Raw genomic sequence first — 13,763 nt, forward strand, 5'->3', positions numbered from 1 at the left:
ATTAGAGGAATAAACCCACAAGTACAACAACAGGGCAGAGCAGGACATGGTGCAGGGACATAACATTTGGTGCTCAAGAGGGAGGGACATGTGGCAATAAGCAGAGCCTGGGAACAATGACAGCCAAGAACTGACACCTTAGAACTTGAAATAAGATAGGAAATTAGAGGTCCCAGATGCCTTTGAAAGGACAAGGATGAAAAACTAGGTGTGATAGTGCACACCTTTACTCAGGAGGCAGAGGTAGAAGTTCAATGCCAGCCTGGGACTACAGAGTGAGTTCATGGTCAGCCTGAGCTACAGTGAGACCCTGTGTCAAAGGAAGGGAAGAAGGAAAGGGTATGTGAACAGGGTGCGGCACAAATGGCCACACGGTCTGTGTGAGAAGCAGTAGCACTGTCGCTCTCTTCCCATTTCCCCAAGACAGGAGCCTGGAGCTGTCTCTGCATGGTATGTACTGGACAGTTTCTAGATTCAGGAGCACAAGACGAGGCTGGGCACAGAGATGCTGACACATGGGGTTGTGTGACAATCCCATAGGTGACTTTTCTGGCAGCTGCTAGACCCCATTTGGCTCTCTTCTGGTGTATTTCATCATTTGATGGTGTACTTTCAGTAGCTTCCTGGCCTTCATCACTCATCCAACCAGGCAAAGGTCCAGGAGAAGGGGAAGGGCCAGGTATTCCTATCTATGCCTTTTTAGGTAAGGGTCTAGGGTCCCTAGCCATAGCCTTTGAAACAAACAGGTCCTGAGAATGGAACACAGGGCCTCTATCACTCGCCACCCTAACTGTTCTAATACCTTCTAGAAGAGAACAGGGGCTCTGAGAAATACTGGTCTCTGGAAAGAACATGGGCAGCCAGATCTATAATCCCTCTAGGCCTATGCCAGGGGCTAGAGCAAAGTTCTCCACATACTGAAATGTGAGGGTTTCCAAACACAGTGACCACTCTTGCTAACTCACTCTTCACTAAGCCCAAATGATGGCACCTCTTCCTCCTCATTACCTTCTGGCACTAGGATTCAGGCAGCTTCTTAAAGCTTTCCCACATAGCTGAGGAAAACTTAGGTTAATAGAAACAAGCTGACAAGTAGGAAAAAAAAAAGAAACACACTCAAAGAAACAAAAGCATTCCTTGAAAGGAGAGGATAGTAGTTGTGAAGCAGAGCAGGAGTCTGTGAAGAAGGAAATGCAGAGCTAGGAGGATGGCTCAGCCATTAAAGGTGCAAGCATCAGCCCAAGTCCAGTCCTCAAGATGTGTGTAAAGCTGGTTACAAGGTGCCTCACACCATAATTCCAATGCTCCTATGGCAGTGGGTATAGAGCCAGGAAAATTGGATAGCTCACAAGTAGCAGCAGGAGAATGGGAAACCCTTTCTCAAAAGAAGAAGACAACCCCCAGGTGGTCCTCTGACCTCCAGCACATGCTGTGGTATGCATGCACACACAGCACACACGATATATATAAAATTTAAGAGCAGGGCTGGAGAGATGGCTCAGAGGTTAAGGCACTTGCCTGCAAAGCCTAAGTCTCAGTCAGGTTCAATTCCCCAGTCCCCATGTAAAGCCAGTTGTGTAAAGTAGTGCATGCGTCTGGGGTTTGTTTCCAGTGCCTAGAGGCCCTGGCACACTCATATTCATATTCTTCCCCTCTCTCTCCTGGGCATGGTGGCATACACCTTTAATCCCAGCATTCAGGAGGCTGAAATAGGATTGTTGTGAGTTCAAGGCTAGCTTGAGGCTACATAGTGAATTTCTGGTCAGCCTGGGCTAGGGAGACCCTACTGAAAAAAAATTAAGAAGAAAAAGAAACAGCTTTTGGCAGTGAAAGAAAAATTATAATTAACATTTACTAGAAGGGGAAGCAGCAAAATGAAATCTCCCAGAAAGAACAAAACTCTACATTATCTGCAGTGGTTGGAGGCACTGACATGGTTATTCGCTCTTGCACTCACTCTCTGCCTCTTTCTTTCTGTCAAATAAATATTTTTTTAGAAACCTGAGCTTATCAGCAGTTAAAGTACTTGCTTGCAAAGCCTAATGACCTGGGTTTGATTCCCCAGTATATACATAAAGCCAGATGCATACTGGTACATGCATCTGGATTTGTTGGCAGTAGCTGAAGGCCCAGGTGCACCCATTCTCTCCATCTCTCTCTCCTTGCAAATAAATAAAAATATTTTATGAAAAACCTTAACCTAGAAAGTTCAGTATTTACACAGTAAGAGTATATTAAACGGCTTTGTTGTTATTGTAACAAATACCTGAGATAAGCAATTTAAAGTTTATGTTAGATGTTAGGTTAGTCTATGACAACAAGACCTGTTGCTTTTGTTCCTGTGGTAAGTCAAAACATAATAACAGAAGCACATAGCAGATGAGGTGCTCTCCTCATGGTTGCCCAGAAGCAAAAACAAGAAGAGGACAGGGCTGAGGCCCTAATATCCCCTTCAGGTGCCAAGCAGCCATCGGGCCTTTAACAGATAGGCCTTTAGAAGCCACTTTGCAAGCCATAGTACAGAGGAAAAGAGAAGGGCAAGGAGGAAAGGAGAGAATAAGAATATGTAGTGGAGTGGAGCTAAAGAGATGGCTTAGCAAATAAAGCACTTGCCTGCATAGCCTAGGGACCCAGGTTTGATTCCCTTACATGGGTAAGCCAAATGGTGTGGCGCATGTGTCTGGGATTCATTTGCAGTGACTTGAGGCCCTGACACACCCGTTCTCTCTATTTCCCCCCCCCCCAAATAAATAAAAAAAAATTTTTCTTGGCTTTTCGAGGTAGGGTCTTGTTCTAGGTAAGGCTTACCTGGAATTCACTATGTAGTCTCAGGGTGGCTTTGAACTCAAGGCTATTCTCCTACCTATGCCTCCCGAGTGCTGGGATTAAAGGTGTGCACTGCCACAAAAATATTTTTTACAAGGAATATGCAGGGCTGGAAAGATGGTTTAGTGGTTAAAGTACTCATATGCGAAGCCTAAGAACTCATGTTCGAATCTCCAGGTCTCACATAGCCAGACACAGTGATGCAAGTGCACAATATCACACATGTGCCACAACAGAGCACATGTTTCTGGAGTTCGTTTGCAGCAGGCTGTAGGTCCTGGCGTGCCCTTCATCCTCTCACATACAAAATAAAATAATTTTTAAAAAAGTTAAAAAGAGTAAAAGATTTTTGGAAATGAAATGAGGTACTGGAGAGATAGCTCAGCAGTTCAGGTGTTTGCCTATAAAAATGAAACAATGAATTTTCCAATATCTGAAGGGCCTAAGCTTCCAATCAATGACCTGTCATTGTCTAGATGAACATAAAACCACTTTAAGATCCAGTATTCTAGAACTTTAGAAATCTGTTGACCTGCCAGAGATCACAAAAGCAGAATTGACACTTGAGCAGAGCCATCAGGATTCCTTCAGCTAAGAGTCCTTTTTTCATCTGGAATGAGGAGAACACTTCTACATATCCATGCTTGCATGTCAACCTCCCTTTCAGGAACCATCAAATAACAGAATAGACATGGAGTCCAGAAGGCAGGGCCAGGCTAAGGGAATCCCTGTGGAGATGATAGGATATGACAGGTTCAGGGCAGGAGGGCATTTTTATTTCCTGGACTGTTGGGAGCAAAAGCATTAAAAATAACAAATTGTGTTAGTTTTATCTTTGCTTTAGTAAAGAGCTGCTAAGGAGGAACATCAGTTCTCTCCTTAAAGAACCTCTTCTTCCATATAGACAACCATGGCCAGAGGCCTCTTGCAGGCCTGCAGTCCCCAGAAGTCCAAATTGAATTAACAGGTGTCTAGATGGGCTTTAAAGTAAGGCAGCCCAGGTTAGACTTATTCACTTTGTGGAGCAATGACCTCTCTGCATCTCTGTTTCCTCGCCTGGATAACAGCACTCCCTTTCTAGAGTGTCATGGTACAGACAATGGTGGACAATGAGCAAGGGTCACAAACTGGTGGTGGGTTGGCCAGATCTTGGAATGTGTTTTGTTTGGATCACTGTATTTTTTTTACTGATTTAGCTGCTGGAGTTTAAAATCAGGATTTTTTTTTTTTTTTTTGTATCAAGATTAGAGTAGGCAGAAATATATCTCTATAATGGCAGTTGACAAGGTAGATGGGGCCTACGAGCTGCTGCATAGCACATAGCCTGCTTCCCTCTGATCTGTCATGGTCTTTATGGTCTGTCCTTCCACAGGTGTCACAGTGAGTGGTCCCAGTCATCTTATGCCTGGGCTAGGACAAGACTTCTAGGGGTCACCATGACCCAGAGTATAGATCACGTCAGCTTTGGCTATATGTGGGTGATGAAAAGCTTATCACAGTCAGGGTGCTTATTATGGCTTTTTTTAAAAACATTTTTATTTGGGGGCTGGAGAGATGGCTGAGCAGTTAAGACACTTGCCTGCAAAGCCTAGTGGCCTCAGTTCAATTCCTCAGTACCCATGTGAAACCTGATACACAAAGTGGTACATGTATCTGCAGTTCATTTCAGTGGTAGCAGATAGCCCTGATGTGCCTGTACTCACTCTCTCGGTATGTCTCTGTCTCTCTCAAATATTAATAAAAATAAGTGTGTGTGCATGCGTGCACATGTGTGTGTACCCACATGTGCACACATGCCAGGGTTTCTTAGCACTGCAGCAAATACCCATCTGGCATTATCCGGATGGCTGGTGTGGTAGTTTGAATGTATCTCCCCCATAGACTTAGGAGTTTTATTTCAGCTTATAACTTGGATCCCCAGCTGCTTGGCTAGAGGAGGTATCACTGGGGGCACATCCTGTAGTCCAGCCCTAAGGTGTATTTGGGAGTGGATCTGATTTCCAGCCCAAAGGTATTTGAGCTCTGGCCAGCTCATGCTGTTGGCTGTCAGTTGTAGTTAGTGCTTTGTTTTTTTATGGGCTGTTTGAATGTATGGAAGCAGCTGCTTCTGCCATTGATGGAACTTCCACCATGGATCTGTAAGCTTGAAATAAATCCCTCCCTCCTATAAACTGTCTATAGTTTGCATGTTCATCCCAGCAATGTAGAATGCCACAACATCTGGGAAGTTGACTCTGGGCCAGGAGACTTTGCAAGCAAGCAACCAGTGAACCATCTCCCCAGCCCCAGTCAGGATGTTTAGATTGTCAAAGGCATAATGTTCAACAGGCCTGTCTTTTTGTTTTGTTGTTTTCAAAGTAGGGTCTCACTCTAGCTCAGGCTGACTTGGAATTCACTATGTAATCTCAGGGTGGCCTCTAACTCACAGTAGTCCTCCTACCTCTGCCTCACAAGTGCTGGGATTAAAGGCGTGTGCTACCATGCCCGCTCAACAGGCCTATCTTGATTGACAGAGGTTATCCTTTTTCCATGGTGGCCCCTGCACCCACACTTTCACCTACATCTTTGATCCTGGGACTTGAAATCCAGGCTCACAACCAGCCCTTCCTTGCTTTCTGTGCTCCTGTCTCAGTGTGTTTCTAAGTAGCTTTGTGCTGGGTTCTGAGCTCTTTGAGGCACATTCTTCACATATTTTATATTCTTAGTGCTTGTGCAAGTCAGCTTGAAGCAAGTGGGTGCTAAGTGAATGTTTAGTGGATTTAATTTAATCAGATGCCACTTCAGTTGCTTGTGCAGGAGACGAGGGATGAATGCACAGTTTTCAGGGGGTATGCCTTGAGCTTTGTAGGCTTTTGGAAAATTAACATAAAACCTTCCCTCTCAGGTATTATGGAATAAAGTGGGCTTAAATTATAAATAAAGATGATGTATCACTTCATGTAAGCTTACAGGTGTGCCTGGGTATGCATGAATTGTTTCTAAAATTCCTTAAAGAGTTTAGATGTAGGCATATTTTGCATGCATATTTTGCTGTTTCACAAGCTGCGGTGATCTGTTTTGCAAAAGCAAAATGACCTTGGTAATGAAAGCAGTCTCTGAACTGCTCTGATTTGCAAATTTGGATTATTTTCTTCAAGTGTTTACCAGCCATCCTGTGTTCATTAAATTGTACTGAGAGAAAGAAGGAAGACAGAAGGGAACTTGGCCATCTCTCCCAGCAGAATGACAGTTGGAAGCATTTGACAGAACATTTATGCCCTGAGCTTTACTGAGGTGGTCAGTTCAGTGTCAAGGCAAGTCCAGTACTGAAGTGGCTCCAGTTTGAGCCCCTTCCTTACTTAGCTGATACCCTTGTGATTCTTAAGAATTAAACAAGTGCCACAATATCACAGTGCACAAGATCAGTATGCACCCCTCTTTTGTTGTTTCATATACTAACATTATCAGAAAATCAAGTTGAGAAAGCAGTTCTGTTTGTAATCACTTGGAATACACTCATCAAAAGAAGTATAAAATGTTACTGTAAAAACTATAAAATGCAGCCAGGAGTGGTGGTGCATGCCTTTAATTCCAGCACTCGGGAGGCAGAGGTAGGTGAATTGTTGTGAGTTCAAGGCCGCCCTGAGACTATGTAGTGAATTCCAGGTCAGCCTGTACTAGAGTGAGACCCAATTTAAAACAAAACAAAACAAAAAAAAACTATAAAATGCTATTTTGAAAAATTTTATATCTAAGTAAATTGAAAGCATTCCATGTTCATGGACCAAGAGACTTAATATTATTACAATGATAATTTCCCCGAAACCCATCAGATTCAACACAACCCATGTCCAACCCTCAGCTGACTTTTTGGAAGCTGGCTGGCTGATTCTGAAATTCATAAAGAATTGGAAAAAAGCCAGAAATCTAAAATGACCCTGAAAAAAAATTTTAAAGAATAAAGTAGAATTCACAGTTCCCACTTGGGAAACCTACCACACAGCAGTGAAAAAGACAGTGTGGCTTGGGCAGACATGCAGGTCCCTGGGGAGGAATGGATAACCCTGAAATGACCTGTGTATGTGCGTTAGAGCAGTCAGTGAAGAAATATTGGCAGTCCCCATAGCCATTTCTTTTCTTTTGGTTCTTCGAGGTAGGGTCTCACTGTAGCCAGGGCTGACCTGGATTTTACTATGTAGTCTCAGGGTGGCCTCATACTCACAACAATCCTGCTACCTCTGCCTCACAAGTGCTGGGATTAAAGGCATGTGCCACCACAGCTATTTCTATATGATTCTGTTCATAGGATAACCCAAATAGGGAAACTCAAAAATGAAATAGTAGGGGCTGGGGATGGCAGAGGAAGGATTACAAGGGGCTGGTCATAATAAGAATATTATTTCCAAATTTGGTTGTTACTAGGTGGACAAACTTTGGATGCATTAAAAAGCATTGACTTATATGCATTAAAAGTGAATTGCATATGTGAAGTAAATCTCAGCAAGACTGTAAAATTTTAAATAGAAAAAATAAAAACCAAGAAACATAGCAGTGTGTAGCAAGCTAAATTATGACTACGAAGATGGCAAACAGGAACATTAAAAAGTTATAGTAGGCTTAAACTATATAACCTAAGAGAAATGAGCCTTATTAAGAATGGTGAAAATATAATAAAATAAACATACAAGCTTAAAAGGCTGTCAAAAACAAAACGTGGAATTAAAAAGAATGAACAGCAGTACCTGTAACCCACTGAAGACCCTCAGCAGCATGGGAGTGAGGGAGAGGGGTCTCTGTGTGCAACCACTTTATAAAAAAATCATACTAAAAAGAACAGGGCTGGAGAGGTGGCTTAGCAATTAAAGTGCTTGCCTGCAAAGTCAAAGGATCCAGTTCAATTCCCCAGGACCCATGTAAGCCAGATGCACGAGGTGGTGCATGCATCTGGAGTTCGTTTGCAGTGACTGAAAGCCCTGGCATGCCCATTGTCTTCCTGCTGTCTCCCTCCATCCTTTCCCCCACCATCAAATAAATAAATAATAAAATAAAAATGAACAGAAGAATAAAAAAAAAAATAGAGGACAAGCATAAACATTAAGAAATAGAAGTCAGGCTGGAGAGATGGCTTTGCAGTTAAAGGCACTTGCCTGTGAAGACTAAGGACCCAGATTTGATTCCCCAGTACCCATGTAAGCCAGATGCACATGGTGGTTTATCCATCTGGAATTAGTCTGCAGTGGCTACAGGCCCTGGTGTGCCCATTCTCTGTCTATCTGCTTCTTTCTTTCTCTTTCAAGTTAATAAATAAAAATATTTATTTAAAAAAATGGAAGTTAGGGCCCGGCATAGTGGCGCATGCCTTTAATCCCAGCGCTTGGGAGGCTTATGATTTCGAGGCCATCCTGAGACTACACAGGAATTCCAGGTCCGCCTGGGCTGGAGTGAGACCTTGCCTCAAGAATCAAAAAAAAAAATAGAAGTCAAGTTGAACATGGTGGTACACACTTTTGAGTCCCAGCACTCGGGAGGCAGAGCTAGAAAGATTGTCGTGAGTTTGAAGCCACTCTGAGACTACATAGTGAATTCCAGGTCAGTGTTCAGCCTGAGCTAGAGTGAAACTCTACCTTGAAAAACCAAGGAAAAAAAGAAAAGAAAATAGAAATGGAAGTCACATGTTTTAAAGGCTTAAATCTAGTGGTATGTTTGGAAAATGATGAAAACAGTTAAATAAACAAGGTTGGGGTTTTTTTGAATGTGAAAGTGGCTAAAGTGATTAGGTACAAACTGAAAAGTAGAAAGTAATTAAGATACATAAAAGAAGCCAGAAAATTTAATAATGTGAAAATGATTAAAGAAAAACTCAGAAGAGGGGTGAAATTTACACAGGCGTAAATTACTATGCCTAAGTAACTTGTGTCAGGGGTAGGGATAATTCTCTCCAGGTGCTCAGCACTTGGTTCATTTGGAGCAGTCCTCTGCCCTGTCTGACTTCTCCCTGAGTTAGGATCCATTTACTCCTTGGCAGGAATACACATCCCTGGCCATCCAAATTAGGCCTTGTATGAAAAGCCAGGGTTGAGGCTAGATTCCAGAGAACCAGGCTCAGTCAGCAACCACAAAGAGGCACATGCAACTCAGGACTGAGGGCTGGCTATACAGAAAGGCCCTTCCTAGGATATAGCCAGCTGGTAGCTTGTGATAAGGGTTGGGCCTGGACACTTCATGAGTGTATGGGTGTATATCAAGTGACTGGCCCAGTAATAGAGGCATGGGTGATTGGGAGCTGAAAACATGGGTCTCAGTCAAGTATGTTACCCCTCTGAACTGCTCAGGGCCCTCTAGGCTCTTTGGGATCATTGTGTTTAGCATTGCAGTTTTCACTCAGCCCTTCCCATCTCTCTTGTCCACACTTTTAGGACTTTAATCATGCTAGCCCAAGTACCTAAGGAGGTGGCATTGCACTGGGTATTTCCTGAAGACTCAGACTGGTGCTCAAAAACATTGCGAGGACCCTTGTGTTTGGTGTAGCAAGGGAAGCCTTCTCTTCATGATCGTGTCTAAGACATTAAAAAGGAAAAACTAGCTGAGTGTGGTGGCGCACGCCTTTAATCCCAGCACTCGGGAGGCAGAGGAAGGTGGATCTCCATTAGTTTGAAGCCACCCTGACACTACATAGTGAATTCCAGGTCAGCCTGGACCAGAGAGAGACCCTACCTCAAAAAAACAACAAAAAAGCCGGGCGTGGTAGCACACGCCTTTAATCCCAGCACTTGGGAGGCAGAGGTAGGAGGATCACCATGAGTTCGAGGCCACCCTGAGAATACAGAGTGAATTCCAGGTCAGCCTGGGCTAGAGTGAGACCCTACCTCGAAAAACCAAAAACAAAAAAAAAAAAAAAAAGGAAAAACTAGGGCTGGAAAGATGGCTTAGCAGTTAAGACACTTGCCTGCAAAGCCTAAGAACACATGTTCCCCAGATCCCACATAAGCCAGATGCACAAGTTCACACATGTGCACAAGATGGCACCCATATCTGGAGTTCAATTACAAAATGCAGTGGCTGGAGACCCTGGCACACCAATTCTCTCTTTCTCTTGATCGTATTTAAAAAGGGGGCCCAGTCTGTTGGGGCTTGCCTCAGGAAAAAAAAAAGGACTAGGGGAAATAATACCCTATTATCCCATTTGGGAATTAGCCCTGTGAGAGCAGGAGGAAACATCCAGATAACATGCCAGACACTGCGCTGACTGTTATTGTATTCTAATCCTCTTTGCATTGCATTGCTCCTGAAGTAAGGGCATAAATCACACTTCAGGCCACAGAGCAGGTAAATGGAGTCTGTGCAGCTCTCCTCCCTGCTGCCTTTAGTGAGTGGCTGGGCTGGACCCATGAGGATAGAAGTGAGTGTTACTGGGACCTGAGCTGAAGATAAAGGCAGAGGGGAGTGCTTCCAGGGCCCTGGCATCTGCAGATGTGACCCCCACAGATCTCACCAGGCTACCTCCATCTTCCATGTTCATTTCAGAAACGCTTCATCAGCCCCAGCCCTGCCACCAGATGAACGGCATACAGACATAGTGCTCTCTGCCTTGCTCTTCAGTCCTGCCCCTTCCCCTCTCTTTTCCAAGGTAGGGTCTCTCTGTAGCCCCAAGATAGGCTCATACTCATGGTGCTACTCCTCCCTCACTCTTCCTAGTGCTGGGATTAATGGCAATACACTGCCCCAGTCGACCTTCCTTAGCAGGCTTGTCCTCAAACCCTCTGCCTCATCAGACTACCCAGCTTATCCTTTAATGGCCCACACATTGCCTTTCTACCTGGCCCCACCCTGTCTCCAGCTCCAGACTCTGTACATGCTGGAGGCTGAGCCCAGAAAACATGTGCCCAGCACTTGCTGTGTGTGTGTTGACTGAGCACCACATGTGCTTGCTCCTTTAGTCCTCATTGAAGATACCCTGCAGATTAGCTCTGTGATGGTAAGGAACTTAAAGCTCAGAAAAACATCCTCACTAATTTGCACCCAGACTGTACAGTGTGCAGGCCCTTCTTGCCTTACTCACCTGTGTTGCCTCTGTTCCAGACCGAGTGTAGAGTAAATGTGAAATTAAAGGCCTCAAAGCAGTCTGACATTTTCAGTTCTAGTGCCTGTATATGACATTTGATCTCAAAAGCTGTGTCTCTAAGGCAGCAGTATAGTAATATTAATGATAAAAGCAGTAGCAAATGCCTGCGCCTCATTGTGCATCTGACTTTATGAGGTATATGTTTTCTCTGTCTGCGTGCTATCATAGGTTGTGGCAGACCCAGGGTAGCTGTCTGAGGCAGATCCAGTTTGCCAGTGGTGTGATTTGTGCTATAGCTCAGGTGTGCTTCTTTGTGTTACTGGAGCTGGTACATCAAGGGCTGTAGATGGGAAGATGGGACCTGTTAGTTCTGGTGGCCTTGGCCTTGTGATATTTTTTTTTTCTCAGTATTTTTATTTGTTTAAGGGCAGAGTGGGGTCTGGAGAGATGGCTCAGCAATAAAAGTGCTTGCCTGCAAAGCCTTAGGACCCAGGTTCAGTTCCCCAGTACCCACATTAAGCCAGATGGACAAGGTGGCACATGCATCTAGAGTTCATTTGCAGTGGTTAGAGGCCCTGGTATACCCATGTTCGTTCTTGTTCTCTCCACCCCGCCCTTCCCTCTCTGTCTAGTAACTAAATAAATAATTTACAAAAAAAAAGAGCAGAATGGCTGGGGTTAAAGGCGTGTGCTACCATGTATAGCCTACTTTTTAATTTATTGATAATTTTAAAAAAATATGTATTTATTGGAGACAGAGAGACAAAGAATATGAGAATGGCCACACCAGGACCTCCTGCCACTGCAAACAAACTCCAGAAACATGTGCCACTTTGTGCATCTGGCTTTACATGAGTATTGGAAAATTGAACCTGGGTCCTCAGGGTTTGCAAGCAAGTGCCTTAGTATGCTGAGCTATCTTCCCAGTCCCTATCACTGACAGTTTGTTACATGTATGTAAAGTATTTTGATGATACCCTGTAAACTAAAGTTCTCGGAAACAGGTACATCTACCTGGTATCTTCAAGACTATCAACTGATTAGAGTTTCAAAGTGGAGAAATTGGAATATTGAAATTGCACTGCCAAATTATCTTGAGCTATTTAGCCCCTTTGATGGCCTGTTAACATCCACCTCTGTGTCTGATATAACATGCTGTGATGGAATAAATCCTTTTGAAATGTATATGTATAGTGGCTGCCAACCTAGAAAGTAAGAATGTTGGGCTAGGGAGATGGCTTAGCAGTTAAAGGCACTTGCTTGCATAACCTGCAAGCTCAAGTTTGTTTCCCCAGTACCCACATAAAGCTAGATACACACAGTGGTGTATCTCTTCTCTCCTTCTCCCTTCAAATAAATAAATAAAAATATTTTAAAAATAAGAATGCCATCAGATAGCATTTGAGACCAATAGCAGAGACATCCACCACTTCCACTCACTACTGTCACGTGTTCCCATTTCTAGGGACTGATGTTATGGTTCGGTGTCTTAAGTTGCTGAAAGAGTTTAAGCGGAAGATGGAAGATGACCATGATGATGATGACGATGAGGAGGTCATCTCCAAGGGGGTGCCTCCTGTGGACATTGTGTTTGAGCGGGACATGCTTACACAAACCTATGAGCTCAGTGAGTACTGCTCCCACACCATTTGCCCTGTGGGGTTTGCATAGGAAATGGGGCTGTGCACAGTAGAAAGCACCTGGAGACCATGTGTTTCCCATAGGAGCTTAGGATTTGCATTAGGTTCGAGGTAAAACCTTGTTGGTACCTCATTGTATGGCTTTAGCAAGATCTCTGAGCATCACTTTCTTTATCTTGAAATGGAGTATTCACCAAGATTCTCTAGAGGAGCAGTGTCTGTAGAAATGTCTGTCAGGCATTATCAGGGGCATTGTCCATGCTTTGTAGAGACTGAATCCCACCAGAGCCAGAAGCAAGCTGAGGACTCAGGGAGCCTGTTGCAAATCCCACTGGCCAGACAGAGGCCAACAACCTATGGTTCTGATACCTGGAGCAAGAAGAGAAGGCTCCCCAGCTCCAGGACAGAAAATTGTCCTTCCTCTGCCATTTTGTTTTCACTGGGCTCCCGAGTGCCTAAATGGTGTACCCCATTGCTTAGGGTCAATGTTTCTCATGTAACCCTCTGACTCAGGACAGTCTTCTCTGGAAATAAATGCCACCACAGAAAAATACAAAAATAATGCTTGACAAGTTTTCTAGGAATCCCTTAATACAGCCAAGCTGACATGTAAAATGAGCCATCACTTTGGGATAATGCCCACCTAGCATGATATTGGATAAATGGCATAGGAATAAAATATCTAGAATGGTGCCCAGGTCTAGATAGTACTCAAGAAGCTTCTGGGCATGTTATAAATAATAAAGAGTATATTTTGGCTGCAGCTCTGGAGACTCAGAAGTTCAGGTTGAGTGCTAACATGCCCAGCTCCTGGCAGGCCTGTGTGCTGTTCCATAGATGGAAGGAACGAACATAGGCACAACGAGGACACGTGGAGGATACTTGGGAATCGTCCCTCACTCCCTTGAGATGAAGGACTCTGCCCCATCACCCAAACACCTCCCAACACAACTACCCTGAGGAAATATGCCTCTGTGTGGCTTCTTTTTTAGAAAGCCTCCTATATCCTGATTAATTTTTCTTGGCAGATTAAGTGTTTGAATGCATTGGGAAATATAGAAGAAGTCTTGCTGGAAAAGGGCTTTGCCACCAAGTCTACCCTGCAGTTGATGTGCCAGCCCTCTGTCAGGCTTCTCTCTGGAGTTTTCAGCTCCATGTTAGAAAGTGAATTTCTTGGAGAGGTGGACACAGCACCAACACTGAGCAGTAGCAACAGGTGGCATGACAGGACAGGAGCTGGCAGACTATGCAAAGCA

At 44.1% G+C, this 13,763-nt stretch overlaps 1 protein-coding gene across 1 annotated transcript in view; it reads left to right on the forward strand.

Moving 5' to 3' along the window:
• The window catches only part of Gtf3c1 (general transcription factor IIIC subunit 1), an 80,373-nt gene that overhangs the window by 21,256 nt on the left and 45,354 nt on the right, over positions 1 to 13,763 (forward strand). The window contains exon 7 of the mRNA XM_045131851.1: positions 12,333 to 12,494. Within this exon, the coding sequence (XP_044987786.1) occupies positions 12,333 to 12,494 (162 nt within the window). The remainder of the gene's footprint in view (positions 1 to 12,332; positions 12,495 to 13,763) is intronic.

The sequence above is a fragment of the Jaculus jaculus genome, chromosome 12 (assembly GCF_020740685.1).
Source record: "Jaculus jaculus isolate mJacJac1 chromosome 12, mJacJac1.mat.Y.cur, whole genome shotgun sequence".
NCBI lineage: Eukaryota > Metazoa > Chordata > Mammalia > Rodentia > Dipodidae > Jaculus > Jaculus jaculus.